Here is a 26,268-nt window from a genome sequence, read left to right on the forward strand (position 1 = left end):
AGGATATGTAGATGTGCTCTTAGAGGTACACCCAAGTAGCGCTTCGCAAAGCCCAGAAAGTCCGAAGCCCAACCCGTCCCAGCCCACTAATGGGCTAGGTTTTGGCCCCGGACCTTAAGCCCACCGGTAGGCTATAGGCCCGGTGTGAAAGCCCAAAAAGTACCAAACAATGCAAATAAGCTAGAAAACGCGGTATTTATAAAGGTTGTAAATTATAGATATTCACAAAGAAAGTGATGAGATTGACGTATAGATTTAAGATATATATCTGATCTCGAAGTACATATCAATCTTTCTTGACTTCTATATGTCGAATCTTATTGAAATTGATATAATGTAATTATATAATGATCATAAATATATATTCTGAATTTGAAGTCTTTATACTAAGTAGAAAGGTTAGAATACAGTGATTACAAGTTCCTGGTTGAACCCCCTAAATGGGGTTTGCGGAGCGCTACACCCAAGCACGGAATTCCATGTCTTCTCGTTGAACCATTGTCCTTCATATCTTTTCTGGCACTTATCTGAGTGAGAATCTTTTCAAAATGCGTTCTCAAATTGTCTTTGGTTATTGGACTATGTCTAGGAGCCGTTACGCGGGGCTTCTCTGGTAACATCTACAACCGTCTGGTCGAGGTGGCCACTATCTTCCAAGCCCTTTATGCAGCTCTATATAATTTTCCGCCAACGATAACCGCAATGAAGACGATATACAACGCCCAAACAAATGTCAATAGGTGGGTTCTTTGCGACAATAGTCGCCAAAAAGATTACCACCGTCTTTCGCGGCACTCGCAGTGATACAAACCTACAGCTCGAAACCAACTACTCTCTCACTCTTTTTAATTCATGGTCCGAATGAGCCAGCTAGGCAGTATATAGCGGATACAATCTTGGATAGATCTCTGCCCAACATCAGGTAGAGTCACTCGTTCAAGAGCAGGCCACACAGCATCCGGAGTATGCACTGACGGTCACGGGTCACAAGTATGAGAGTTTTGCCTTCTCCCATCTATACTTCTACAACAATATCACTGTCTGTCCATTGACTATATGTACTTATATTTAGTTTCTTGACTTGACTAAGACATAGATTCTAGCCTACGCACCTCGATGTTAGCAATCACTACCGGCCCGCTTTCTGCTACATACAATTAAGCAAGATTGTACGCCTTTGGTGAACCAGGGACTGGAAATTCGGCTTAGTCTTTCCGATGAGCAGTGATGCTTAGAACTGGTAGTAAGGTTGAAATATCCTTGTCTGAAGTAGTGGCAAAATGAGTCAATTAGTAGATTTTGAAAAAGCAAAGACATTCATGTATTATTGAATGTTGAACATGTCTGACTGTGGCTTGAGGCAAACCCCCAGGGAACAAAAAGCTGAAGATTGGTTCATTTGATCAATTACACCCATTTCACCTTTTCATTTGCACACTGTCAGTATCTGACAGTCTCACCTTATATGGTGCTATAGAATCTATGATAGGATGGTCAGAATGGGCAAATAGTTCTGGGAAAGAAGCAGAGGTCTACTAATAGCGACCCTAAGACACTTAGCTTTTTCCCTTTGATCGGACATGGACGTGAGATGTTCTGAAATATCTCCCCCTAGCCAGTTTGCTTTGGTTTTCCTGCTTGCCAGTACCTTACCACAGGTAGTTTCTCGGAGACAAATGCTCTCCATAGGTAGAACTTGATAAGAATTGACACCCATTTGGTAGAGCCAACGGCCTATTTACTTAGCTCGCACTTTTGCGTTAGATAGGGCAGCGAATTAATAGATACTAGGAGTTATGCAATAAGCACCTACTTTTCAACGTGTCGAAACTATAGATATCCTGGAATATCTCGCCCTGGCTGATTTCCCTTTAGATTTCGAAATCTTCTCCTAATAACAAGGTAGATTGAGGAATATTTCTCTGCAGAGGTAGGGCTTAGGGTGTAACACATAATATGTTCGCAGGATCTTTTACTTAACTCGCACTTTCACGTTAAGTAAGGTAGAAAGCTAATAGTAGACAACACATAAACATCAGTCAATTGTTAGCCTCAGGGCTTTCTACTGAGCTCGTCGTTTCTTATAGAAGTCTCACGCATTGTTTGCTTAGCCCCACGATCTCACCTACGCACACTTCCACATGCAACTTTTGGATTACATTTGCAAAAGACGTTATAACTTCTCCCCTATCACTTTTTCAACCCCCTTCCTCTCCTTCTCTCTTCCTTAAGTCTCTTCATCGATTCCTTCTCACAAATTTCTTCAACATCGCCATGGATACAATGAACGATAGTTATCTTTCGCTGTCCGCTGTTGCGGATTTCATCAATGCGTACGAGGATAAACCAACTGCTGAGAATGCTAAGATCATGGTGAGCGGGCTCCTCACTTACGCCTTCGATTCAAATGATGGCTGGGTTCTCAAGTGGCAAGAGGACGAGGAAAATAACCACTCGAACTGTTTCGTCGTGAGAGCTACTGGTGAAGACAGAGCCCTGCACACTATCGTGAAGGTTATCCTCGACGTATCTACTCCAATCCAGGACGACTGGGACCGGCAAGTTCCCCGTCTGCTCAGTGCTCCAATTCCAAACGAACGATGCTGGGCCCTCCTCATCCATGGCTTCAGAGTCCGCCTTTACGAATATCACCGAGACCAGCAGCCCGGCTACCGTCTGGTCCCCTGTGACTTTACGATCAAGGACAAGTTGAAGCAGTCAATTCACATTCGAAAACACGCCGACGCTATCAACAACATTTTTATAAGCATCCCTGATCAGGTCCCGCAACCATTTGATGACGGTGGATATGGTAGCCCGGGTGCCAATGACTCCTCTATCGACATGACTGATGGGTCGAAATCTTCCCCTGATGATACTCTTGTCACCGCCTCTGCCTCTGCCGCGCCTGTCGGGCCTTCCTCTAAGGACACTCCCGTTGAGGCCACCGAGGGTAAGACACCTACGGAAACCGATTCTGTCCCTGAGCGTGAGGCCGCTGCCCATGATAAGACAGAAGTTCAACTCCACACTACTACTTCTCACACCAAGCATACTACTGTGGCCAATGGAACTCGGGCCAAGATGAATACTCAAGCCAAGGCTGCACTTCTAGCTAAGGTTGCTGCTGGGGCCAAGTGTGCTACCCAGACCAAGACCACCCCTCAAGCCAAGGCTGCTTTTCTAGCAAAGGGCATTTCTGGGATCAAGCTCACTCCTAAGGTTAAGCCTACACCGGGAGTTGAGATTACGGGACAAAAAGCCACAGACCAGTAGGTATCTGACCGATTGTGCCTTACTCTACGTCTCGTTATGGTCCCTCCGGAGCCGCAAGTCTTTTCCGGATGTCAGTCTCTTCGGTTCTCAGCTCTCGGTTCTCGGTTCTCGATTCTCAATTCTCAGCCCTCTGCTTTCGGTGGTTCTTCTGCTTTTATTGTTTCTTCACTTCGATCTGTCTCGTTTCACACCAGAACTTTCAACAAGCGCCATGCCTCTGCATGGTGGAAGTCAAGTTCTTGAATTTCTCCCCCCACGACTTGTGCAAAAAAAAAAAAGAACTTGAAGTCGGCTGGTGTGTGGGTTTACAGGCTGTCGTTCCTTTGCTTCCTTTTTCGCGGGGCCTTGGTATCTCTTATGTTTTGCCATGAAGTGGTGGATCTTCTAGGGTGATTCAGCATGGCGGCTTCTACACATTTATTGATAAGAACGTAATTGAATTTATTCATATCTATCTTCGGGGGATCCCCAAGAAACACTGTCCAAAATCTGTAGGACGGGCATGGGGGGTCGTTCGGGAACGGAGACTTTTAGGGTTACTCGCAGGTATAGACATTTATGAGAAGGGTTGGAGCAGCTTGGAAAAAGACAGAACGGGAACTGGTATCAATTGACAGCCTTGACATAGAAATGGTTGCTCAGATTAGAAGATGGGCTTCCTACTCCCTTATCGACTCCGGTAGAAGCGGAAGACAACAAACCAGCAAGACTCAATAATTTACAAAGATGAAGAGATACGAAGCAAAGTAGAAGCAAAAGGTCATCACACAATCCGCCTAAATCCCTCCTGTAGGGTTTAGGTGTACTTCCGAAGCTGTGAAAGATCATTGTCAGCATATTTCTGCATTGGCCAGGTTGAAAACTTACATCAAGCGTCAAGGATTTGCTGCTGTTCTCGACCTGGTCCCTGTAGATACCGACCAAGGCCTCACTGTTCTGGAACAATCCGGTCTTTAGACTAATCACGATAAATTGCATGCCAGGCGCAGCATGGTCATGGATATAGTTGGCAATACGGGCGACATTGGTGTTGTCCAGGGCTGCGTCAACCTCGTCCAGTACGAAGAATGGAGACGGCTGGTACGAGTGGATAGCGAACAGCAATGCTAGTGCGGCCATGGTCTTCTCGCCACCTGAAAGATGCTCCATATCTCGGAAACGTTTCAGAGGAGGCATGGCGTGGTATTTGATACCGTCTAAGTAGGGCTCGTCCGAGTCCTCAATATCGAGGTAGCTTTTGAAGTGTTAGTAGATATTTCAGAGTCAGAAAATGAGACAAAAAAACCTACGCTTGACCACCCAGGGGGTAATTGGTACTGCGCGTGAGTTCACGGTAGATCGGCCCGATCTGCTCAGAAATGTGGGTGAATGCCTTGTTGAAGAGGTCGGACCGCGTCTTCATCACGGACTCAAACTCTTCCTTGGCCTTTCGTGCAGACTTCCGGGCGTCCTCAAAGTCCTTTTCAGTGCTTCGAAGTTTGTTCTCGACACTCTCCAGGCGCTCCATGGCACGAGCATTCGGCGCCATCTTGTCAAGCTCACTGTTGATAACACGAACCTTCTCGAGCAGTTCATCCTCGAGCTTATCATCGGCCTCCTAGCTTTCATTTAGAATGTGATAACCAAAGCGATAGGAGCAAAAACAAACCTCTTTCAGAGTCTCTCCCAGAGAATCAAAGTCAACCTCAATACCGTAATCGTGCACCGGAGAAGCCTCATCCAAACCATCTCCTTCATCCACCTCCATAGCATCAGGATCTGCTGCCTGCACAAGATCATCAATGGGAAGCTTGTCAAGGGAATTGGAAGATTCAGTCAAAGGGACATCGATGTCTTCAAGCTTGCACCGACGCAGAAGAGTGTAACGACTGGAAGAATTTCTTTGAATCTCAGCTTCAAGTGCATTGACATTCTTCAATGCTGCTTCAACGTGTTTACTGCGCTTCTGGAGTTCACGGCGTTGCTCGGCCAAATTTTCTGCTGATTGACCATAGATTTCCTTCTGCTTCTCGAGGGCCTCTCGGAGGAGCTCAAGTTCCGCTTCAAACTCATCGAGCCGGTTGCGGATCTCTTCTTGTTGACTTTGCAATTCTTCAATCAAGCTCTGGTCGCGCTCGTATTGGGACTTGAGGCCGTTGATTCGGTCATCAGTTGCTTGGATACGCTGTTTCTCAAAGCTGAGCTGATTTTCGATTCTGCTTTTTTGGGTGGTGAACTCAAGCTTCTTTTGTGCGGCCTCTTCCTGCACAGAGCCCTGCTGGGCCTCATATTCTCGGATGTCGTCATAACCCAAACGCTTGCAGAACTTGCGGTAGATCTCATCCTCGACAGTGCTGACCGAAGCTTGGGACGTCTCGATTGTCTCGTCTAGCTCGTCAAGATTTTCTTTACGCTCGGTGTATTTAGGTCGCAGTTCCTCCATCTGGCGCTTGATGAAATCCAGCTCGCTACGTTTGCTCTCGAGGTTCCTCTCAAGAGCCTTCAACTCATCACGGGAGTAATTGAGGCGTTGCTCGAGACCGACGAGCTCGCCCTGTAGTGTCTCTTCCTCGGAGCCCCGACGGTGACTCTTGGGGAGATTCGCAAGATCGCCCATGAGCTTCTCCTTCAATTTATACAGGTTCTCGACCTCGGAATCTTCCCAACGCTTGGAATTCTGCTGGGGACCACGCCCACCGGTCATGAGACCACCCTTGTGGATGACAGTTCCATCGAGGGTGACCGCCTTCGCGTCCACATTTCGTTCGTAGCAAAGATATTTGGCTGTCGCCAGATCGTCGCAAACAATAGAGTTGCCGCATGCGTAGCTGATTGCTCGCGCAACCGAATCATCGTAGTCAATGGTCTCAATGGCAGGGCGCATGCCTCGATGCATGCCCTTCAGGTTTGAGGAGAATGCCTTGACTTGAATGGTTTCCAGCGGGATGAATGTGGCCTGGCCAGCTCGTTGGTCGCGCAGGTGCTGAATGCACTCCTTTGCGGTCTTCTCATTGTCCACAACAATGGCGTCAAAGTGTCGACCCAGTACGGTGCTGACTGCATCGGAGTACTTCTTCTGCTTCGGTCGGCAAAGATCACTGACACGGCCTTTGACACCAGGGAAGATGCGCTTCAAGGCTGAGATCAACTCCTTGGTCCTGAGTTCGCGTTCGGTTTGCTTCTTACCATCATCGGCCTCGAGAAGTTTCCTTAGCACGACCTGAAGTTTTTCCTCTAGCTCTGTCCGCATTTGCGAGACTTTCAACCGCTCAGAGGTCAATGCATTCAGCTCCTTCTTCTTACGATCGATATCTTTGGAGGTGGACTTGACGATGTCATTTAAAGACGACTTGCGTTCGTTCATGTTCTGAACATCGGATTCAACCGATTTCAATTGCCATTCAGTGTTCTCAAACTTGCCCTTCAAGCTGTTGACCGCTTCAGCTTCAGTCTTTCTCTGCCGGCGCAGATTGTCAAGGTTCAAAGAGTCAGCCGATGAACGCCGGTTGACTTCTTCTCTGAGCTTGTGGTACTCCTGCTGATCGGCTTCGCTCAACTGAACACCCTTCTTGCTCATCATCTTCTGCCATTCGATTTCCCACTGAGCCTGAGCTTTCTCGACAAGCCTGAGATCCTTTTCGAGTTGCCTGCCATTGTTTGATTGTGACGTGCGCTCCTTTTCAATTTCAGTGATCTTCGAGGAGTATCTCTCAACTTTCTTCTGGGTGATGTCAATCTTCTCGTCCACAGGCACAAGCGAGTTGTTGAGTTCCTCAATCTCCCTCTCCTTTTTCGTGATATTTTTCTCCGCCTTGCCGACATCTCTGCCGACTCGAGCATGGTCTTTTTGGCGTCTTCGACGTTCTTCTCATATTTCTCAACCCCACGGCGGTACTCCTTGAGCTCATCCTGGTATTTCTGAATATCTGCGCTGGAGTCATCAATCAGCCGCTGGAAGTGGAATAGCTTCCACAGGATATGAGTGATAATGGCCTGGTCGCGTTCTTCGGCCTTTTTCGCGTAGTTCTCAGCCTCGCGCTTCTGTTCCTGGTACTGCTTGACTTCAGAATTGATGCCTCGTCGACGGTTGAGCTGAACTGTTTGCTGTTCTGCGGCCTCCTCCGCCTCTGCCTTCAACTTTTCGTAGTCGGCCTTGTGCTCCAGACTGCCAGAGATCTGCTCAATCAACCGGGTAAGGTCTTTGGGTGACTGCGATGCGATTGCCTCGACATCACCCTGGAACACAAGGAAATTTCGGGCCTTGATCAGGATGTTTTCCTCTTCCAGGGCTTCATTGTATTGGTGGGCGGACACGATTCGGTTGTTGATACGGTATTCGCTAACACCTTGGCTAGTGATAGATCGGCGCCATTGCTGCTCCTCGCCTGCATCATCTTCATAGACTGCCATAACCCAAGCGGACTTCGGGTCGTTTCCACCGGCATCTTGGGTGACATCCATGCTCTCCATTCCCTCCTCTTGCTCGCCATCCTGTCCATCAGCAGCAGGCTCTCCGTCGACTTTGGATGTGCGCAGAACACGGCCGCGATACACAAGATCACGAAGATTGGTCGATCGTAGGTGAGAAGATTTGATTCCTAGAACGAAAGATATAGCATCCATCCTAATGCGCATCAGCCTCAGACTTTTTGGACTAGGACCAGGAGGCACTCACGAGTTGGATTTGCCAGACCCGTTCGGGCCAATGATCGACGTAAAATACGCATCGCCGAATAGGAGGACATGGTGTCCCTTGTAGGACTTGAAGTCTAGTGACAAAGTTAGCTACTGTTTGCGGCCCGTATTCCGGTCCTACATACTGAAAAGCTCCAAACGAATGAGTTTTCCCATATTGCCAGCGGCTTCCTGAGGGAGCAACACGCCGAGAAATTTAAGAACCCTGTTGGTTAAGCAAGAGGTTTAGTCCACGGTTTGTGGGCAAGGTGTGGGAGGGGCGCGATAACGGGTGAACCGCGTCCACCCAAGACGCGCCGGAGCCATCACGTGGCTCCTCAAACTTACATGGAGTGATGCATGGTAAAGCGCATATGGAATAGATACTATTATGACAAGTAACACGGGGTAGTAATCTTACAAAATTGTAATCCTCGACTGAAACCGCATGTTCGACTGTTATTACAAGTGCTGTGTCGCTCTCTAGAGACAGGCCAAATGATATACAAAACTCAACTAGATACGACCCGACACGAAAAGGCCTTGGTGATAATTGGAGAATGATCATCAATCAATCTCTGAATGGCATCTTTACATTCACCATGCGTCCAAAGTGCAGCAGATCATCGGAGATGTATCCATTGGAGTCCAGTCTGAAATGGGTCTTATGACCCACCAGCTGAACAATGATAAAGTCCTCGTTTGTGAAAAGTTGCCGCATACTCTGGAAAATCCGGCGAGGCACTGATTTCAGTGTTCTCATGAAGGCCGGCTCGGTTTCCAATGAACGGCCGAGTCTGGTACTATCCTCGTAACGCTTCATGGTTTCCGGAGAGACCGAGACTCTGCGCTTGAAAGAGAGATCACCTGGTGCCACTTCGACCTGGTAAGGCTTTTTGAAAGGGACCATGCTTCGGACTGTGAACAGAACTCGCATACGACCATCGGAGTTGATCGCTTTGATATTTCTGACTAGGGAGCCAGTTCGGGAGATGAACAAGGTGCCTCCAACGCTCATCATGATACAGATACCACCAAAGAGAGATTTCTGCCACATTGGAAGAGGAACCAAAGGATCTAGGAGAACCGCGTTCGAGTTGTAGACGGAATAGGCGAAGCAAAACGCGGACAAACCGTATGCAGTTAAGACATATGGGCGATGAGAAGGGGCCTGGAACAAAAGCACTTGGCCGGTTTGTAATACTTTTGCTTGCAGTTTGGCAAGGGCACGGGGGTTCTTGTTCCCATAAGGGCTTGCGGCTTGCCATGGGGAATCGATAGTCCTAGCCACACCCTTGGCCTTAGAACGAGGCACACTAGAATTGAAGTAGCGCGAGAATGATGTCGGATTCATCTGAAAGCTGGGTCGCGTTGGACATTGTAGGCATTGCCGCCAGAATATTGAGAAGGTGGATGGTCTGACGGACATGGTTGCGCTGAGCCTAGGGACGTTCAAGTTAGTAAACGATCAAAGCCGTGACACGCAGGCAATTGACAGCCATCGTTCCGGAGGGAAACCTGCAAAGTATGAAAGACTACATAGGTTCGTTCGGTAACTTACCAGTACAAGAAGTATTTAAACGTCGTTGTCTTCGGAAATCGCCGACAATGTCCAAAACAGTAGGCGGCAGAAAAATGTTCCCGTCCCGGCCGCCGGTGAAAGCTCCCAACACCCTCAACACCTCCGACTGTTGCTTAATTATCTCTTCAAACACACGACCTCAAACTCATTGAACTCGAATATTTGTTGCGCTTCGACGTGGTGGTGGGCTCTTCGTTGATCCTGCTCGTTCCTTTCGAAACCAGCGTCCGCGGCGAGTTGCGACACTGGCCGAAGATCCCAATCCGCACCGCAGCGCTCCCAAAACTGAAGAAGCATTGAACAATGGCAGCCAAGATGACTGTCGGCCAGGTTCCGGCCATGTTCTCTCGGCGTCAACAGAAGGTGTTTGGTATCAGTAGACGTAAGTTCCTAATCTATGTTCATGGCGAAGAAACACCATCTCCAACTGAAAGCCGCTGCTCAGAGCTTCATCCAGGCGGAATTTAATTGCGAGATAACAAGCTTTGCTTGACATGTACTAATACTATCCCTTCTAGGCCTGCAATCCACCTCTCACACAATCCAGAACCCCGCCTATCCACTCTACCCCTCTGTCGCCCAGCTGCTTCGTGAGAAGGGCATCCCCAAGTCCGACATCTCCAAGATCCCAGCCTCCGGCCCTAAGGGTCGTCTCTTGAAGGGAGACGTACTTGCATATATCGGGCAGATCCCCGCAAACTACCCGTCAACTCAGGCTGCCACACTGGCCAAGCTTTCCCACCTTGATCTCAGCAATATCAAGATCGCTCCGGCCCCGGCCGCGCCGGCCGCGGCCGAAGAGAAGGCTGTCGCCGAGCCCCTGCCCATGACTTCTGTCGCCATCTCCATTTCCCTGGCTGCAGTGCTGTCTGCCCAGAAGAAGCTCCAGGATAACCTGGGTGTGACGGTCCCGCTGTCCCGCTTCCTTGCCGTGGCTACAGACCTTGCCAACGACGACCTGCCCCGCTTGGCTAGCTCCAAGCCCTCTGCCGACGAGCTCTTCGATGAGGTTCTCGGTGCCGCGGCGATCAACACATCACGCGGAGAGTACATCCCTGAGCTGAACGCCTTCGAATCTCCTAAGACTGTCCGCTCTAAGCCTGTCACCGAGGACCTGATCGATTTCTTGAGTGCCAAGTCATCCAAGAAGTCTGTGTCTACAATTTCGGTCGAGAGCTCGCCTGGTGTTGCTTCCAATGTTTTCAGCCTAACCGTCCCTGCTGGTGAGGAGGTCCGCGCTAGAGCATTCCTGGAGCGAATCAAGACCCTTCTCTCGATTGAGCCAGCACGGTTGGTACTTTAGATTTTCCTTGATGTTTCAAATCCCCCTTCCTCGAGCTTTTTCCTTTCTTTGTTCCCAGTCATCTGAGCCAAAACCTGGGCAGGCGAAGCTCATTCATGAATGTATACAGTATATCATAGTTAATCAGATCTTTCCCTGATTGGGTTACTTCACTTAAAAAAAATTAGATCACAATGCCAAAAAAAAATACTACTTATCTGAGTTAGGTAGGCACTCGGGCGTTCAAGAAACAGGGCGGTGTTGTGTCAATTTCAATTCTCATTTCGTTTCCGGCATGGTTTAGATCCCATGAAGGTCGGCATAGATAAATTCCATGAGATAGAAACAGGTGCACAAATTCGTGCCGAAAAAAAAGAACGGGTCATGTCATCATCAAGAGCAACCTTTGAAACTTGCAAAAGAACTAGTGCAATGAGGACTCCCGCGCAACGCCGCATACCGGTGACCAGGAAATACCACCAGCGCCACCGCTCAAAGCCTTAAAAGAATCGTGGATGTTAGAATGTTCGCTGCACTCAAAGGCATCCGGCCAATACGGCCAGCCTAAACCATAGCCAGAGTGCGGACGAACCAAAGGGAGAGATCAAAGAAAGCAAAAAGAAACAAAAAGAAGCAGAAAAAGAGAAAAAGAGGCAAACTCGAACAAGCAAAAAAGCCTGTTCTCAATGACCGAGCGCCGAACGTCCACCCCCGAAATGCTTTCAACTACCGATGGAAAGAAAGATGCAATAGATGTCGACGCATAAAAAAACGCAGAGTCAAATCCCCCGCAGACCATGCAATGACTTCCTGCCGGTGACCAGATCAAAATAATGAATCGAGAAACGCCATGTCGAATGCAGATGAAGAAACAAATTAGAAAGAAGAGAGGATTGGCCAAACTACCGGATAGTGCCCCATTCGGCCAGTTTGCTGCCTTCCCGACGAGTGTCTCTTGTGGCTCGTCTATCAAATATTTTCCAGAATCTCAGTGTTTCATCGCCGGCTCCTGTTACAACAGTTTGACCATCAGGGCTCATGGCAAGGTAGAGAACGCGGAAAGTGTGGCCAGTCAAAGAGACAATCTGTTCCATACGCGGGTATTTCCAAATGACAATTTGGTTCTGGCTGTAACCATGTGTGCTGATGATTTCATCTGAGTTTTTGGACCAAGATAGGTTGCAGACCTGGCTACCAGTGTCGACCTCTTTAATCATTGAGCCGGTTTGTGTGTTCCAGAACTTGATCGTGCGATCGGCGGTACCACCGCCAGAAGCAAGAAGATGATGTTGATGAGGAGACCATGCAATGGCCTTGACCGCGGCATTGTGGTCGGAGAAGCGGTAGAGGGGTGTCTCGCTTAATTTATCCCAAACCATCAGTTTGTTGTCATTTCCACCAGATGCTAATTGGCCATCTTCGGTATTCCACTTCAAGCCACAGACTTCTTGTTTGTGGCCAGAAAGTTTTCGAACGTACTGGTCTGGAGACCGAACATCACGGTGATAAATGAGACGGTCTCGAGATCCCGAGGTGAGAATGTGATCGTTCCATGCCAGAGCACCGACTCGGTTGGTATGTCCAATCATGGTTCGTAGGCGTCGGCAGTGCTCAGCATCCCATATTTGTACCAGCCCTTTCCCTGTGCCAATTGCAAGATGTGTACCCTGCAGTACCTCATGTGAGTATCATGTATGGGGAGGCGACGTGGAGGTTTCTTGCTTACCCTTTGAATCCAGCTCACGCTGGTCACGGTATCATCTTTCAGCTCACACAACCTTGTGACTCCACCCGTGTGGGAGTTCCACATATAGACAGAATTCGCCAATCCAACGCCAAGAACATTACTACTGCCCCAGTCCACCAGGTTCAAATAGAAATCATCTTGAAGATCCGGCGCATCCAAGACCTTGTAGGGAACCTTGTTTACGTAGCGGGCCTGTTTTCGGGGTGTTTCGAGAATGCGCTGACTGTCATATCGGATAGGAGAAAGACTGTAGAGCTCGGAGCGCACGTCTAAGTTGGGGCCATGCACACTTCGAGGTGTTTTGGAGGGGGTCGGATGTCCCGATCCAGGCCGTGAAGGTCCATAGTTGAAGAGATTCTTATGTGGGGTGGTGGGGGTGATGCTAGCGGGAGGAAGATTGGGGACAATGTGAGCGGGAGGTGTGTGGGATCGAGTCTTGTCGTTTATTCCATTGCTGAAGCCGAGCAACGGGTCGGGTGGCGCAGAGTTCAAGTCGGGCTGAGGGACCGTGTTTCCGAACAGTTCGCTGCGCAGAACCCGGGAAAATGTACGGTTGGCTTCCTCAGCTGGAGCTCAAAGTCAGTTCAAATGTACAACACATTGGGTTCCGATATATAACGCACTCTTTTGGAAATGAAGCTCAGAATGAGGGGGGCGTTTCTTGGCCTTGGAAGGTGTAGATGGACAACCATCTTCATGCAACAGGCTATAAGTCGCTTGTAGATCCTGTCCGTCGCGATTGGGTATGAATCTGAATTATGGTCAGAAGCCGAGTCACAGATGACTGCCATTGCTTTGTCGCAGGTTTTTTTGATTGAAGACAACCAAAAGTATGGCTTACCGGTCCCCGTATACCCGCTGCCTTTTGCGACATGGGCTGGAGGCTGGGGTCCTATCCCGCCGACTCCCAGCAGCCTCATAATCCTTCAATGCTTTTGTAAGCGCTCGAGGGTCGACTGGCTCTGCTGCATCTTGCGGTTGGCGGCTACCCGAATTTGAATTGTCTGGGAAATACATTGTGCGCTTTGACGGCATGCTTGGCGGTGTTTTCGATCCAGGTGGTGATGCAATGTTTGAAATCTGTGATATTTGAGGTCTTGTTGCCGACCTATTCCCACCCTTCTCCGAATTCTGGGGTCTGTCCGCCATGACGATGCCTGGTTGTCCGTCCGAACCCCAGAGACAAAGTGCAACCGATCAAGACAGAGTTAAGAGTTGCATAAGATAGAAGTGAACTGTCTGGCAATCGGAAGTGTCAAACGTTGAGAAATCCGGGTGTAGGGGCAAGGGTATTTGAAGGGCGATTCGCAGAGGGTCCGTTGTTGTTGATCCAGAGGCGGAATGGGGGCTCTAGCCGTTGACACCTGAGGATAGAATATTTTCCAGGATAAAGCAAGAGCAGACCCTGTTTCACCGAGCAGAGCAACAAAGAAGTGTCTGAACTACAGACATGTGTGAATGAATGAATGTCTTCAAGGGAGTGACGGAGTTGCGCAGGGCGACTCTCTGGGTCACGCGTCGGGTACGCTAACCCGATGTAGCGAAGGCAATCGGGCCCCATCAACCAGGTCAAATCAACCCTTATCCTTGGCCTTTAACCACACCCATTGATATTTCATTGACTCTTTCAAAGGTAGAATCTACTTCCTTAGTTTACTCTCACAAGGCACACTCATGCTGGTTGCCGATGGTCTTGGGAGCGTTCTATGTCAGCATAGCTTTTGTTACAATTGAGACCGATGCCACACTCTCAGTTATGTTGTTTACTGGAAGGGACGCGCCCAAACCCGTCTAACTGGATCATTGAAAGTGGGGGGGGACGTGAGGGATCTGTATGGGCCGTTTCACTAACGCGAAATCCGCAGATTGATTTGGTATGCGCGCTCGCCTCGACGCGACGCGACAAAGCATAGACCATGGCAACGACAATGCCAATAAATTGTGCCCATAAGCTTCCAAGTTCTATAGTGGAGTTGACTACTCCATACAGAACCAAAATTTCATGTACATGTAATAGTAATGATTCAAAAAGCTACAATGTCTATCTGAATATCTGAATATCAACAATTCCAAGCTAGTTTCACTGGTGGCTTTGTTACGTGACATTGCCATCTGCAGTCACCGCCAAACCAATCAAACCTCTGGCGGCAAAAGCCACTACCTTTCTCTTTCTGTGCACCCTGCAATGGTCCTCAGGCGTCTTTATCCTGAAATCCTTACTGGCTGTTCTCAACGTTATTCTACAATGGCTGCCAAGCAATCTGCTCTGGACTTCTTGTCCTTCGTCAATTCTGCTCCTACCCGTATGTAATCCTCATCCGATGACGCGAGATGTCGCTGATCTGTCTCTCTAGCTTTCCATGCCGTCCACGAAGCCAAGGAGCTCCTGGGTAAAGCTGGATTCCAAGAAATCAAGGTCAGTTCAAACTGAACAATGCAGTAATACAATGGTAGCTCATCCATAAGTAGGAGAGAGACTCGTGGGCCTCGACCTGCCAACCGGGAGGCAAGTACTACTTGACTCGCAATACTACTACTCTTGTGGCTTTTGCGATCGGCAAGAAATGGCAGGTACGTATCGATTGTGGAATCGCATAGATAATTTCCCAACCAATCATGGATATTAATCATGGATATAGCCCGGGAATTCCATCTCGATGATCGGTGCCCACACTGACTCCCCGGTGCTGAGGGTCAAGCCCGTTAGCAAGAAAAGCGGGGAAGGTTTCATCCAGGTCGGTGTTGAGACTTACGGTGGAGGCATCTGGCACACCTGTACGTGCCATTGATTACCCTTGAACTATCCTTATCGCTTACTCGATGCAGGGTTTGATCGTGATCTGGGAGTGGCTGGCCGAGTGATGACTCGGGAAAGCGATGGGTCTATCGTGCAGAAGCTGGTCAAGATTGACCGTCCCAGTATGTTTAATTTTGAGCTGATAATTGTGCCTTTCTAACATAGTAGTCCTTCGCATCCCAACACTGGCCGTCCATCTAGACCGCCAGGAGACCTTTGCATTTAACAAGGAAACACAGCTGTTCCCTATTGCTGGTCTTATTGCTGCAGAGCTAAACCGCAATGAAGGAACTGACACCCCTGACACAGACAACGGTGCTGAATCATTCTCACCATTGAAGTCTGTCACGGAACGTCATCACTCTCACTTTGTTCAGCTTATTGCTGCCGAGGCTGGTGTCAGTCCTAATGACATCCTGGACTTTGAAATGATCCTGTTCGATACTCACAAGTCCTGCCTCGGCGGTATGCTGGAGGAGTTCATCTTTTCCCCTCGCTTGGACAATCTGAACAGCACTTTCTGTGCCACTGTTGGTCTGATTGACTCTGTAGCCGACGAGTCAGCCCTCGATGACGAGGAAGCAATCCGCCTGATTGCCTTGTTTGACCACGAGGAAATTGGAAGCCGCACGGCACAGGGTGCGGACTCGAACATCCTTCCGTCGATCATTCGCCGCCTGTCCGTCCTCCAGTCCTCCTCCTCCAAGAATACGGACCTGTCAACTGCCTATGAGCAGACCCTGTCCACCTCATTCCTTGTTTCTGCTGACATGGCCCACTCGGTCAACCCAAACTATGCGGGAAAGTACGAGTCGGATCACAAGCCAGAGATGAACAAGGGCCCAGTGATTAAGATTAACGCCAACGCTCGCTATGCAACGAACTCTCCTGGGATTGTTCTTCTGGAGGAGATTGCGCGCAAAGCCACCAAGGAGACTGGGGTGCACGTCCCTCTACAGCTGTTTGTGGTTCGCAATGACTCCAGCTGTGGCAGCACCATTGGCCCTATGCTGTCTGCTGCGCTGGGCGCGCGGACACTGGATCTGGGAAATCCCCAGCTCAGCATGCATAGTATCCGTGAAACGGGTGGCACCTATGATGTCGCGCATTCCATTCGTCTGTTTACTGGGTTCTTCAAGCATTACTCGGAGCTGTCGAAGACGATCCTTGTCGATTGAGCTTGCCGTGAATAAGTATATGAAGTAGCACAAACAATCAAGAATATTCAGATATATAATGATTCCATTCTGAAACGCTGAAGGGTTGAATTCATGTACCACCAGAAAATCTTAGAATAACACAGAAAGCTACAGTGTATGTAACTTAGGCGAAGCACGTGGTTCGGACCGAGGAAAGTCCGCATCGACACATATTACGGGGCCGTCTCCAAACCAGCCATACTTACCCCAGCTCACCAAACCAACGGGGAGTCTCCACCTCGACTCCTTATAGCTTGCTTGTTGGATATTTTCCAAGCCCTCATGACCCTCTATGACAGACGTTGATGCCTATCGGGATGCGGAATACATCGCTGACGTGTCCGGCATATCCTATGACGATGCGGAGCCCCCAAGGCCAACAGGCACGCTCAGCAGCCAAAACGCGCGTGTGACGAAAGTCAAGTCCACCGCCGAAGTCGCCTTCATTGATCGATTGTTGCGCGACCTCGACATATTAGTTTATTGTCAACTATCCGCACTGTATTACATGGAGTAAGTCCCCAACATTAACCCTCAGTAACGATCCCACCCCTCTTCCAACCACGACAAACTCCTGACATGTGCCTTTCTCGGTATAGCTGCTCGATTATTCTATTTGCCATACGTGCCATCGTCGAATTGATCTTCTTCACGCCAAAGGCACCCCCATTTGAGCCCACACGCAATCAGCCGTTCATCGGCGCCATCATCGGCAGTAACCTCATATGCATGCTCTTCCATGTCTTTTTGATTCATCCCGAAGCCGGCGAAGAAACGCGCGGCTACCTACATGGGGGACTATTCATCGATTTTATAGGGCAGGCCCCCGTATCTGTTTATTGGCTTCTCTCGTTCGACCTTCTAATCCTTTTAATCGATATTATCATGCTGGGCTTGATCATCGAGCGGGTGAAGACTAATGGATCGCTCGCCCCAGCGCCTACAACACCGAATACAGATGCAGCCACAAGTACAATCACAGATACAAACCCGGGCACGGAGGAGTCCCAGCCACAAGACCATGACGCCGAAGAGCGCGGTATTTTGCGAGGAGAGGATGGCGTTGAAACAATTCCCCCGCTCATTATGGTTCCATTTCACCCCATAGTAACGGGATCAACGAAGAGGTTGAAGAAGAGCGCACAACCCTCCTAGCCGACCCGACCGACGCTGAATCTGGCAGTGGTGCTCGGGGCGAGCACCCGATGGATACATTCGCTGCTGGCGACGCTGTCATTGTCAATGTGAGCCTTCTTGGTACAATTCGTGATCAGTGGCGCCATTCAAATGCGCAGGCACGGCCGACATCAGGTTTTGTACCATCTCCTGAAACGGCAACATTCCTTCGGCAGCGCTTTGGTCTCCAGGTTGGCACTAATGGTCGCATTGAGCGTGCGAATGCAACATGATGCAAATCCATATTTCTGCTCCGGTAGTACACTGTATATAAAAACTTCCAGTAGATTTCCACAAACCAAAGTCATACTACCATGCTTGTGGGTTGTTTCGTTGGATTTATATCCATCAACACGCACCTTTACTCGAGGTTTTTGAATTTGTGGACCAGTCGATGAGAGCTCAGCCTATCTTGAGCAAATCAGGGCTGCATCATAATCGTTACACGTGGATCTATAGAAGTTACTTTGTCTAATGTTGACTCTTCAATCACGGCGTTCCTGGATGCTACGATGAGCTGTATACCATAACCTTGGCCCTTGCCAGAAAAGGCTAACTCGGTCTTTCGTATATCGATCCATGCCCGTTCAATAGTTGCCTAGGATTTAGATATACCCCGGCATTATCCAGTAAAGCTACTGAAGAAAAGGGCCCCACAGGTAGTTGAGAGATCATTGTGACCGTTTTGATTGACACATGATCCTACAGAGCAGCTACTAAAGTCCCGCAGGCTTCACAGAGACACCGAGATCCCCTCATTTATACCAAAGCCCTAAAGTCCCATAGACAAATTATATGATTCATGCGGTAGGAGGTTTAGACTCTTCACCAGCACCATCCTTCCCCTGGACTCTACGGTCCAATATCTCATCGATCACACCCAGCTCGAGCGCTTCCTTAGCACCCATAAAGTAATCGCGCTCCATAAGCTTCTCAATCTCATCGAGAGACAATTGCTTCTTACCAGTCAGGTGGCGTTGGTATATCTCATTGAGCTGGGTGCGCACGCGCAGGATCTCTTTCGCATGGATAGCGATGTCGGATGCTTGTCCAAAGTAGCCGCCCGAGGGCTGGTGCACCATGATTGAGGAGTGCGGGAGACAGTATCGCTTGCCTGCTTCGCCGCCAGCAAGAAGGAGAGAGCCCATTGAGGCGGCTTGACCAACGCAGATTGTGCTCACGGGAGAAGCAATGTATGTCATTGTATCGTAGATCGCGAGGCCTGTGGGATTGTTAGTCGGTATAGGTCGGGGATGAACATCAGATCAGATCTGCGTACCGGCTGTTACTGAGCCGCCGGGGGAATTGATGTAAAGATGAATTGGTTTGGCAGGGTTATCGGCTTCAAGGAAGAGAAGTTGTGCGACTATCGATGCGGAGAGGGTGTCGTCGACTTCGCCGTTAAGGCAGATGATGCGTTCCTGGGGGCTTAATTAGCGCGGGTAGGTCGTGAAGGGGATATGCTCATAGGCTTTGGTTACCTTCATTAATCGAGAAAATATATCATCTGCAATGAGCGGTACATGTTAGTAGGTTGATCATACTTTGGGTCAGATGCAAGCTTCGTCGGCGGATTCAATTATACAACATACAGGTATGCCAGCCGCCTCCCTGTTCAAAATGATCAGCATATGCGCATTGAGAAATTTCTTATACATGGATTGTATCAAACATACCACTGTCTCTGTCACAAATGGCGTCGGTGTCCAACTCCGTGGGGGTTGCGCAAATGACGGCCCTTGGTTCGAGAAGCATCGTGCGAATCCGGCGGCGGGCCGGGCAATAGAAACGGGTGAACTTTGGATTAACCGCCCCAGCTGGCGTAGAGGTACTCTTTGAGACATCTTCAAAGATATGCAAAAGCAATTTGTAGTTGTATGAAGTGTGGAGTGCAGAGTCGGGAGACCCTGGACGGTGAACCGTCTGATACGATAAGCACGGCGCTAAGATAAGGACCTCGATGGCAGCAACCTTGCCAGGGACAGTGTTTTTCTGGTAACAACTTTCTCTAAAGAAGATACGCTCCAGATAGGAAGGCTTGAGTTACTATCTGAGAACTCAAATAGGTCTTTTCAAAGCCTCTAGCGTTACTCAACACTCACTGTTTGATCTACAATCTCTCCGCAAATAAGGGGCTCCGATTGGCTCCTGCAACAGCTCCGAGATCATCTTTTCCGCCCTGAACTGAACTCGACTCACCATCAGTTCTATTCCCCCAAATATCCAAGCAATGGAGTGTGGAGGCACGCGCATCCCGTATGCGAAATGGCGCCTGAGTGCGTTCCGACGATTGCTAGCTACTTCCCATCAGGCAGTCAGTCGGGGCATTTCGACCTCGCGACAATCCGACCAATTCAATGAAACCACTTTGAAAGCAAAGACAAACAATTCGAATTTGAAATCCGTACCCCCTTCACAACGGCTTCCGCAGTCTCCCCTAATCACCCGTCCTCGCTCTGGGACAGAAAAGAATCGCAAGAGGCGCCCCACGGCACAGGAGGAAGCTGACCTGCTCAAGAACCCGTGGGCCGTAATGCTGGCTTCACCAGCACGTATGTGCTCTGTGACTGGTGCACGGCTTCCATCTGCCCTACTGGGGACTTGGGGGCTTGTTAGACAACCAAATACGGATGAGCTTTATATGATGCCTGTGGGTTTGCTGCAGGACTCGCTGCAAAGCAATAAAGCCCACAACCTCAGCTCGTCGCCAGAGCCAATCATCCCAGCCCAAGTTGAGACACCAATGGTGGAGGTACAAGGGAGGGAAGAGGATACTTTGGACGCATCACCAATTCCAACATCCCCAGATAAGCAGACCGGACGCCAACTTGTGCTTCGCATTGCTGAGCTTCTTCCACTTATTCGATCTATTTCAGTGCCGCTCTCCAAGAAGGGCGGTAAAAGACCAGCGATTATGCGACTATTACCATTCAGATGGAAACATCCACAGGGCCCTGTGACGGCGCACGAAGAGAAAAAAATCATCTGGTCAGCGAATACGCCAGAAATTATGTTGCAGGGTATGAGGGGTGTCGTTGTCAAGAAACTGAGTGCAGTACTTGAGAAATACAAGCGCATTGGCACCTCCAATGGGGTTTGGAGGTCTCTAGATCTAGCTGAGTACTCGGACACTGCGTTGAAGGGAGCCCTGGGAGGTTTGGAGCGATTTGATCGTATGGAATGTGGAGCAGTCTTGCTTCTTGGTCCAAGGAATCTTGCGGCTCCCGGGGATACGTCTCAACCAAGTTGCTCTTTGGACTCGGTGGCTCTCACGCAAACCGGGTCGAAGGTTCCTGTGTTTGATCTGTCAGTCCTTTTTGCCGAGTCTGATATCCAAACCCTCCGTGCATCCCACGCCCACTTCCAACATCCTGCAGTGTTCTTTAGACCGGAGGATCAGCTTGGTACTGATGCAATGATATCCCTCTGGAAAATGAAACGGCTCCTTGATAATGTTGATCTGGCAGAGCATTGAAGGCTCCGCATAATCGAAGTATATAGCGATCCACGCGCTCATTCGTCTGATCGTGGTGTCGTGAGGAGTATGTCGAGCTGCTAGGCCATACTTACAGGGTCATGTTGGAGTGGACTCCAAATCGGCGTGAAATAGAGTCATATTCATGATTCATGGCTTCAGGCAAGAACCATGAAATCTGAAAAGTTCAGCCTAAAAATTACGATAGAGGCAGCTATATGACAATGGAAGGAGATGTATTGTGATGGGGACCGCGACAATGAGTGCGTGTCTACATTTGATATAAAAAAGTATTCACGCTCGGTTCACCCCCAGTAGTTCTCAGCGTCGTATTCAGTTCACACCCATCAACTTAAGAGCTACCATAAGACTTTCTTAGCTGGCTCATGCCCCTATTCACAAAATTTTGCTACAGCATAAAAATGTCTAAGGTTAACCTTCAGTTGTACTTCAAATGGCTTAAACTGACTTGGTCCCCAGTGTCATTAGGCAGGTAGTGATCGGGGCAGTATCAATGGCGATTTCGCTAGCCACCGAGGTCTAACAGCTCTGACCATGGGGATGACTTTGGTTCATGGAACTCAAGAGATCGGCGCGATTGTATTTCCTGCCACCCCGTGGGGGCCATCAGGCATGGGTAGGCAAATGACGATGTGCCTATCAAAGCACTTGTCCAGTCTCGTGGGGCTTTGAAACCTTTGGGGACGCGTTGGAACCTTGTAGACCTTTGTAACGACTTTTAGATCGGGAGGAATGGTTCCTCCGGTACATTTATGAAGTCTGCTAACATCGGCTATTAACCAATTTAACGCCGAGCGCAACCTGAAGAACCCCAGTATCCTCCACCTTGAACCAAAATGTCTGGATGGGTGATCGCTGTGATGGATGCACTCAACTATACGGGTGCAGTGACTTTCGCACCTGAAAAGGATATCCCAAATCTGACCGGGAAGGTCATCTTGATCACGGGCGGTGGGTTTAGCCGTAAATCAATGACGCATCAATATTGCGCCTAACGCGATGTGCCTTCATAGGAAATGCAGGTTTGGGGAAAGAAACAGTCCTCCAGCTGTCCAAGCACAATCCGAAGAAGATCTTCCTCGGCGCGCGTTCAAAAGCAAAGGCAGAGGAAGCCATCAAGTCGATAAAATCAGCCGTTCCAAATAATGTTGAGATTAGCTGGGTACTGCTGGACTTGATGTCGGGTAAATCAGTCAAGAATGCAGCAGAGCAAGTAAATGCCCAGTCATCTCGTCTCGACATCCTCATCCTCAATGCTGGTGTGATGGCTCTACCACCCGGTACGACTGAATTAGGGCATGAGATCCAGCTTGGCACAAATCATACCGGGCACTTCTATCTCACAAAGCTTCTGCTGCCAATACTTCTTAAGACAGCGGATGAACCTGACTCAGATGTCCGCGTCGTGTCGCTCGCTTCTGTGGGGCATAATTTCTCCCCACCATTTGAGAATATATTGGATCAAGAGAAGCTCAAGAAGGCCAACACAATTGCTCGGTACGGAGTGTCGAAGGCTGCCAATATTCTCTTTGCCGCAGAACTCAGCAGGCGCTACCCGTCAATCACGTCGGTGGCGGTCCATCCAGGTATTATCTTGACCAATTTGTATGATGCCGTGAGTTCGCATTCACCGTTGGCTGCTTTGGGCTCTAAATTTTTGCGTTTGTCTGGCTCAACAGTGCGCCAGGGTGCATTTAACTCGTTGTGGGCTGCTGCTGGCGCACGGAAGGAGGAACTCTACAACGGAGGATACTATGTCCCTGTTGGAATTTTGAAACGTCGAAACAAATGGGCATGCAACAAGGATATGGCGAAGCGCTTGTGGGAGTGGACTGAGTTGGAACTTATCAAGGCCCATCTCTGATAAGGTGTCGCCTGTCGTGCACACATGCATACTGTCAGCCTAAATTGCCATCTAGTCAGTAAATAATCGACTTCAATTGTCTTGACAGCGTTATTTGTTATTAAGTATATCTGAGTAATTATGTATGAGCTATGTTGCCATATATCTGTTAGGGGCTCACTCCGGGATACATGTCAGTCAGAGAGGCTACGAATTAGCAACTTTGACAACCACCTTCCCGAGACCTCCTTTCCCACTGTAAACAATCTGACATGCGGATCGCACCGCTTCGAGGTCGGAAAGCTCAACAGTGTGTCCAACCACCGTTCTCAGCTTGTGTTGATCGATGTGACTTCTTAACTCGTCCAGATCTTGACTGCTCGATTTCAAAAACATGTATGAATACTCAACACCATACCGCCATGCCCTGAGTTTACGGACACAATCGAAAGCATTAAGTCCCAGCCGAAGAGCGATAGGAATGCTAGGCTTATCGGGCAGATCCATCATTGAAGATTCCTGAAGCTGATTTCCTGATGGCATGGTGGCAACCGACAAGATACATCCCGACTGTGGTTTCATGAGGCACAGGTACTCCATTGCAGAGCCAACTGTGTCGAAGAGGAAATCCACAGAGCCAGGCTTGATGACATCCCTTGGGTCGGATTTCGTGTAGTCAATTACTGTTAAAATGTAAGCAATGGCTCAACCACGCGTGATTCAAGTCCGTACTCTTGTCGACTGTTCCTTCGCCTAAGAGCTCGTTGACTTTTTCCACCTTCGAGGTCGAGACTGTGGTGATGACCTTGCCTGCATGGAAGACATTCTTTGCCAATTGACATGCGAATAGACCCGTTCCACTAACTTTGATTATGTGAGACTCATGCATAACATTTGGTGGGACAAAAGCAACATACGGCCGGCGGGCACGAAGACAGTCTTTCCAGCCAGATCTCCTTTATATTTTCTGAGTGCTTGGAGTGCAGTCATTGCCGCTAAGGGGATTGAAGCTGCATCCTCAAATGACAATGAGGGTGGCTTCAGGGCAATTTGTTCCTCTGGACATCTGACAAATTCACTGCAGGATCCTAATGGCCAATGTCAGTGGGATATTATTGGATCTTCGAGCCAGCAAATACCTCGAGAATCCTCCGGTAGTCTGGTATAGACTTCAGCTCCGACTTGAAACCGGGTCACATCCGATCCCACCTCGGTAACTACACCAGCACAGTCATAGCCGATTTTATATGGAAATCTGTTCATGTTAGGCTCGCTTTTCGCAGCGAACATGGGATCACATACGAGTCCTTGTGTGCCAACTTCAACATTCCATCGGCCTTCTTCACATCGATCGGATTGATGCTCGCCGCGCGAACCTTGATGATTACATCTTTTGGATCGCTGAGCTCTGGCTTGGCTAACTCAGAAAGCTGATATCCCGATGGCTTTGAGTATGATGAGATATTTAGGGACAACATATTTGGTTTCAATTCTCCGCGGGGTAGTCAAGTGAAAAATGAATGTCGCAACCACACTGTACAATTGTTTGAGGGTTCCTGCGATATAACGATCCAAATTCTGGACCTCTCTTATACGTACACAGTACGGAGTAGTTGACATCCGGGCCCACAGCAACGGGTGAACTATCTCTCCGGTGCTGTGGCGAGGGAGAGATTATTCAACATACCGCGGGCCTCAGTTCTTTTACGATAGTAAGTGGCCTTGATTCAATGTGGAATCCTCGAAATATCAATAAATGTTTTTTTTTTTTTTTTTCAAATTAATGAGTGTCGTAAAAAGAAAGATTAGGACTTTTTGGAGGGTGTGCCAGATGATATATTCTATCAATACACGTATGATGCTGGGTTGCCTCGCAGACCACATGTGCCATGATTTCTACACAATATGACAACGCAAAGTTCGCGATCAGAAGCCTGACAGGAGAAGTGTATAACTTGCACCTACCTAGGCACCTAGGCAGCATATTTTGATTAGCTAAGCTCGCGGGTGGTTGCGAGTATGCAAACGTTGGAAACGTGCAGGTCCACGGGTGGATACATCCAGCCTCGGATCCTTACTTCGATACCCATACTCCGTAGATGTTCTCTACTCACTCAACGCAAGCTCCACCACATCTCAAGATATACAGGTGTCACATAACTTGAAATGGTTGGATGTGACCTTAATACTGATAATACTGACTGGGCGTCGAACTTGTACATTATGTAGCTCTTTCTATCGTCAATCCGGACCGCCAGACTATTTATGTACCGTACAGAGTAGACCTGTATCTCATATGCGATGCCGATAACCGCCATTCGTATCATCATGACATACAAGCTCTAAGGGCACGAGGCCTGCACTACCAAAGGTATATAGAACTTCGAGTAGGGCGTAAGCAAAAACGATTTGGACTGGCAAAGATGACCTATTGATCGACTACCGTGCCAAGGGGAATTCTAGTCTTTATACTCCGTACCCCGTATATATACCAATTTGGAGTACAAGCTCTCTACGTATGATGTTAGTCTTCTCGCTTAATCTTACATCGTACATCATAGACAGGGAAAAGGGGCTAGAATTCTCAGGGGCTGGTTAGGAGGCTGCTTGGGATGATCATTTGAACTGAAAGAGATGGCTGTACGGAGTACAATCTCCCTAGCCAATGTGACATGTGACGATCACATAGATCTTTCAAGGGACAGAGCACAAGATGCCTCCTGAGATTGTATATTGATTTCAGCCGCGTGTACGGAGTACGGACTAGATTATCCATTGGAAAATCATTTGGAATCATCTGCATGTCAGACTGTCGACTCCGGAAACGTTACTTAGTATCGGGCTCCCATATAATATATTATTGCACAGGTCTTTTTTTTGGAAAGTTTTGCTGGCGCACCTCCATCATCTTAGAGGAATCCGAGGTCCCTAGGCAAGGTAAAGCAAGGCTATTTCACTCATACTTGATACATTGGAACACAAGGTTATACTTCAAGTAAAATCAGATTAGCAGAAATTCTCAAAACAAGGTATCAGATAGAATTCACATAGTATTCCTTACTCCCTTTACAATGATTCACTCACTGCTCCCCATTAGTGGCAAATCTTTAAGCTGCTGCCCGTAGGGCCCAGCCTTCCTCAGCTCCAGCCACAGTGCTTGGTTGAAGCCACTACTATATTTCTGTACCAAGTACGGAGTATCGAGTGTGTATTCCGT

At 48.7% G+C, this 26,268-nt stretch overlaps 11 protein-coding genes across 11 annotated transcripts; 6 read left to right on the forward strand and 5 right to left on the reverse strand.

The window, feature by feature from the left end:
- Positions 1–2,274: 2,274 nt before the first annotated feature.
- On the forward strand, positions 2,275–3,276 carry N7500_009673 (uncharacterized protein; the record flags this gene model as incomplete). Its single annotated transcript, XM_056680812.1, has 1 exon — positions 2,275–3,276. The coding sequence occupies one exon, from the start codon at positions 2,275–2,277 to the stop codon at positions 3,274–3,276; it is 1,002 nt and encodes a 333-aa protein (XP_056528194.1).
- A 796-nt stretch (positions 3,277–4,072) lies between these two features.
- Positions 4,073–8,291, reverse strand: N7500_009674 (cohesin subunit SMC1; the record flags this gene model as incomplete). The annotated part of the gene is made up of 8 exons (XM_056680813.1): positions 4,073–4,090; positions 4,144–4,510; positions 4,566–4,873; positions 4,925–7,037; positions 7,088–7,879; positions 7,931–8,024; positions 8,076–8,155; positions 8,278–8,291. 8 exons carry the CDS (start codon positions 8,289–8,291, stop codon positions 4,073–4,075), a joined length of 3,786 nt encoding a protein of 1,261 aa, XP_056528195.1.
- Positions 8,292–8,500: 209 nt separating this feature from the next.
- N7500_009675 (uncharacterized protein) lies at positions 8,501–9,358 on the reverse strand (the record flags this gene model as incomplete). The annotated part of the gene is made up of 1 exon (XM_056680814.1): positions 8,501–9,358. One exon carries the CDS (start codon positions 9,356–9,358, stop codon positions 8,501–8,503), a length of 858 nt encoding a protein of 285 aa, XP_056528196.1.
- A 456-nt stretch (positions 9,359–9,814) lies between these two features.
- On the forward strand, positions 9,815–10,814 carry pdx1 (uncharacterized protein; the record flags this gene model as incomplete). The annotated part of the gene is made up of 2 exons (XM_056680815.1): positions 9,815–9,893; positions 10,030–10,814. The coding sequence occupies 2 exons, from the start codon at positions 9,815–9,817 to the stop codon at positions 10,812–10,814; spliced, it is 864 nt and encodes a 287-aa protein (XP_056528197.1).
- Positions 10,815–11,695: 881 nt separating this feature from the next.
- Positions 11,696–13,689, reverse strand: N7500_009677 (WD40 repeat domain-containing protein; the record flags this gene model as incomplete). Its single annotated transcript, XM_056680816.1, has 4 exons — positions 11,696–12,460; positions 12,520–13,106; positions 13,164–13,291; positions 13,382–13,689. The coding sequence occupies 4 exons, from the start codon at positions 13,687–13,689 to the stop codon at positions 11,696–11,698; spliced, it is 1,788 nt and encodes a 595-aa protein (XP_056528198.1).
- Positions 13,690–14,785: 1,096 nt separating this feature from the next.
- Positions 14,786–16,515, forward strand: N7500_009678 (M18 family aminopeptidase; the record flags this gene model as incomplete). Its single annotated transcript, XM_056680817.1, has 6 exons — positions 14,786–14,843; positions 14,895–14,956; positions 15,010–15,111; positions 15,180–15,315; positions 15,367–15,459; positions 15,506–16,515. The coding sequence occupies 6 exons, from the start codon at positions 14,786–14,788 to the stop codon at positions 16,513–16,515; spliced, it is 1,461 nt and encodes a 486-aa protein (XP_056528199.1).
- Positions 16,516–16,828: 313 nt separating this feature from the next.
- On the forward strand, positions 16,829–17,945 carry N7500_009679 (DSC4 family protein; the record flags this gene model as incomplete). Its single annotated transcript, XM_056680818.1, has 3 exons — positions 16,829–17,049; positions 17,136–17,643; positions 17,664–17,945. The coding sequence occupies 3 exons, from the start codon at positions 16,829–16,831 to the stop codon at positions 17,943–17,945; spliced, it is 1,011 nt and encodes a 336-aa protein (XP_056528200.1).
- Positions 17,946–18,512: 567 nt separating this feature from the next.
- Positions 18,513–19,556, reverse strand: N7500_009680 (ATP-dependent Clp protease proteolytic subunit; the record flags this gene model as incomplete). Its single annotated transcript, XM_056680819.1, has 5 exons — positions 18,513–18,934; positions 18,992–19,133; positions 19,194–19,219; positions 19,305–19,323; positions 19,389–19,556. The coding sequence occupies 5 exons, from the start codon at positions 19,554–19,556 to the stop codon at positions 18,513–18,515; spliced, it is 777 nt and encodes a 258-aa protein (XP_056528201.1).
- A 386-nt stretch (positions 19,557–19,942) lies between these two features.
- On the forward strand, positions 19,943–21,187 carry N7500_009681 (uncharacterized protein; the record flags this gene model as incomplete). The annotated part of the gene is made up of 1 exon (XM_056680820.1): positions 19,943–21,187. One exon carries the CDS (start codon positions 19,943–19,945, stop codon positions 21,185–21,187), a length of 1,245 nt encoding a protein of 414 aa, XP_056528202.1.
- Positions 21,188–22,044: 857 nt separating this feature from the next.
- Positions 22,045–23,072, forward strand: N7500_009682 (uncharacterized protein; the record flags this gene model as incomplete). The annotated part of the gene is made up of 2 exons (XM_056680821.1): positions 22,045–22,159; positions 22,222–23,072. 2 exons carry the CDS (start codon positions 22,045–22,047, stop codon positions 23,070–23,072), a joined length of 966 nt encoding a protein of 321 aa, XP_056528203.1.
- Positions 23,073–23,258: 186 nt separating this feature from the next.
- On the reverse strand, positions 23,259–24,529 carry N7500_009683 (NADP-dependent oxidoreductase; the record flags this gene model as incomplete). The annotated part of the gene is made up of 5 exons (XM_056680822.1): positions 23,259–23,734; positions 23,784–23,915; positions 23,969–24,139; positions 24,191–24,306; positions 24,354–24,529. The coding sequence occupies 5 exons, from the start codon at positions 24,527–24,529 to the stop codon at positions 23,259–23,261; spliced, it is 1,071 nt and encodes a 356-aa protein (XP_056528204.1).
- Between the last annotated feature and the right edge of the window lie 1,739 nt (positions 24,530–26,268).

The sequence above is a fragment of the Penicillium coprophilum genome (assembly GCF_028826855.1).
Source record: "Penicillium coprophilum strain IBT 35676 chromosome Unknown utg000006l_segment0_segment0, whole genome shotgun sequence".
Taxonomy (NCBI): domain Eukaryota; kingdom Fungi; phylum Ascomycota; class Eurotiomycetes; order Eurotiales; family Aspergillaceae; genus Penicillium; species Penicillium coprophilum.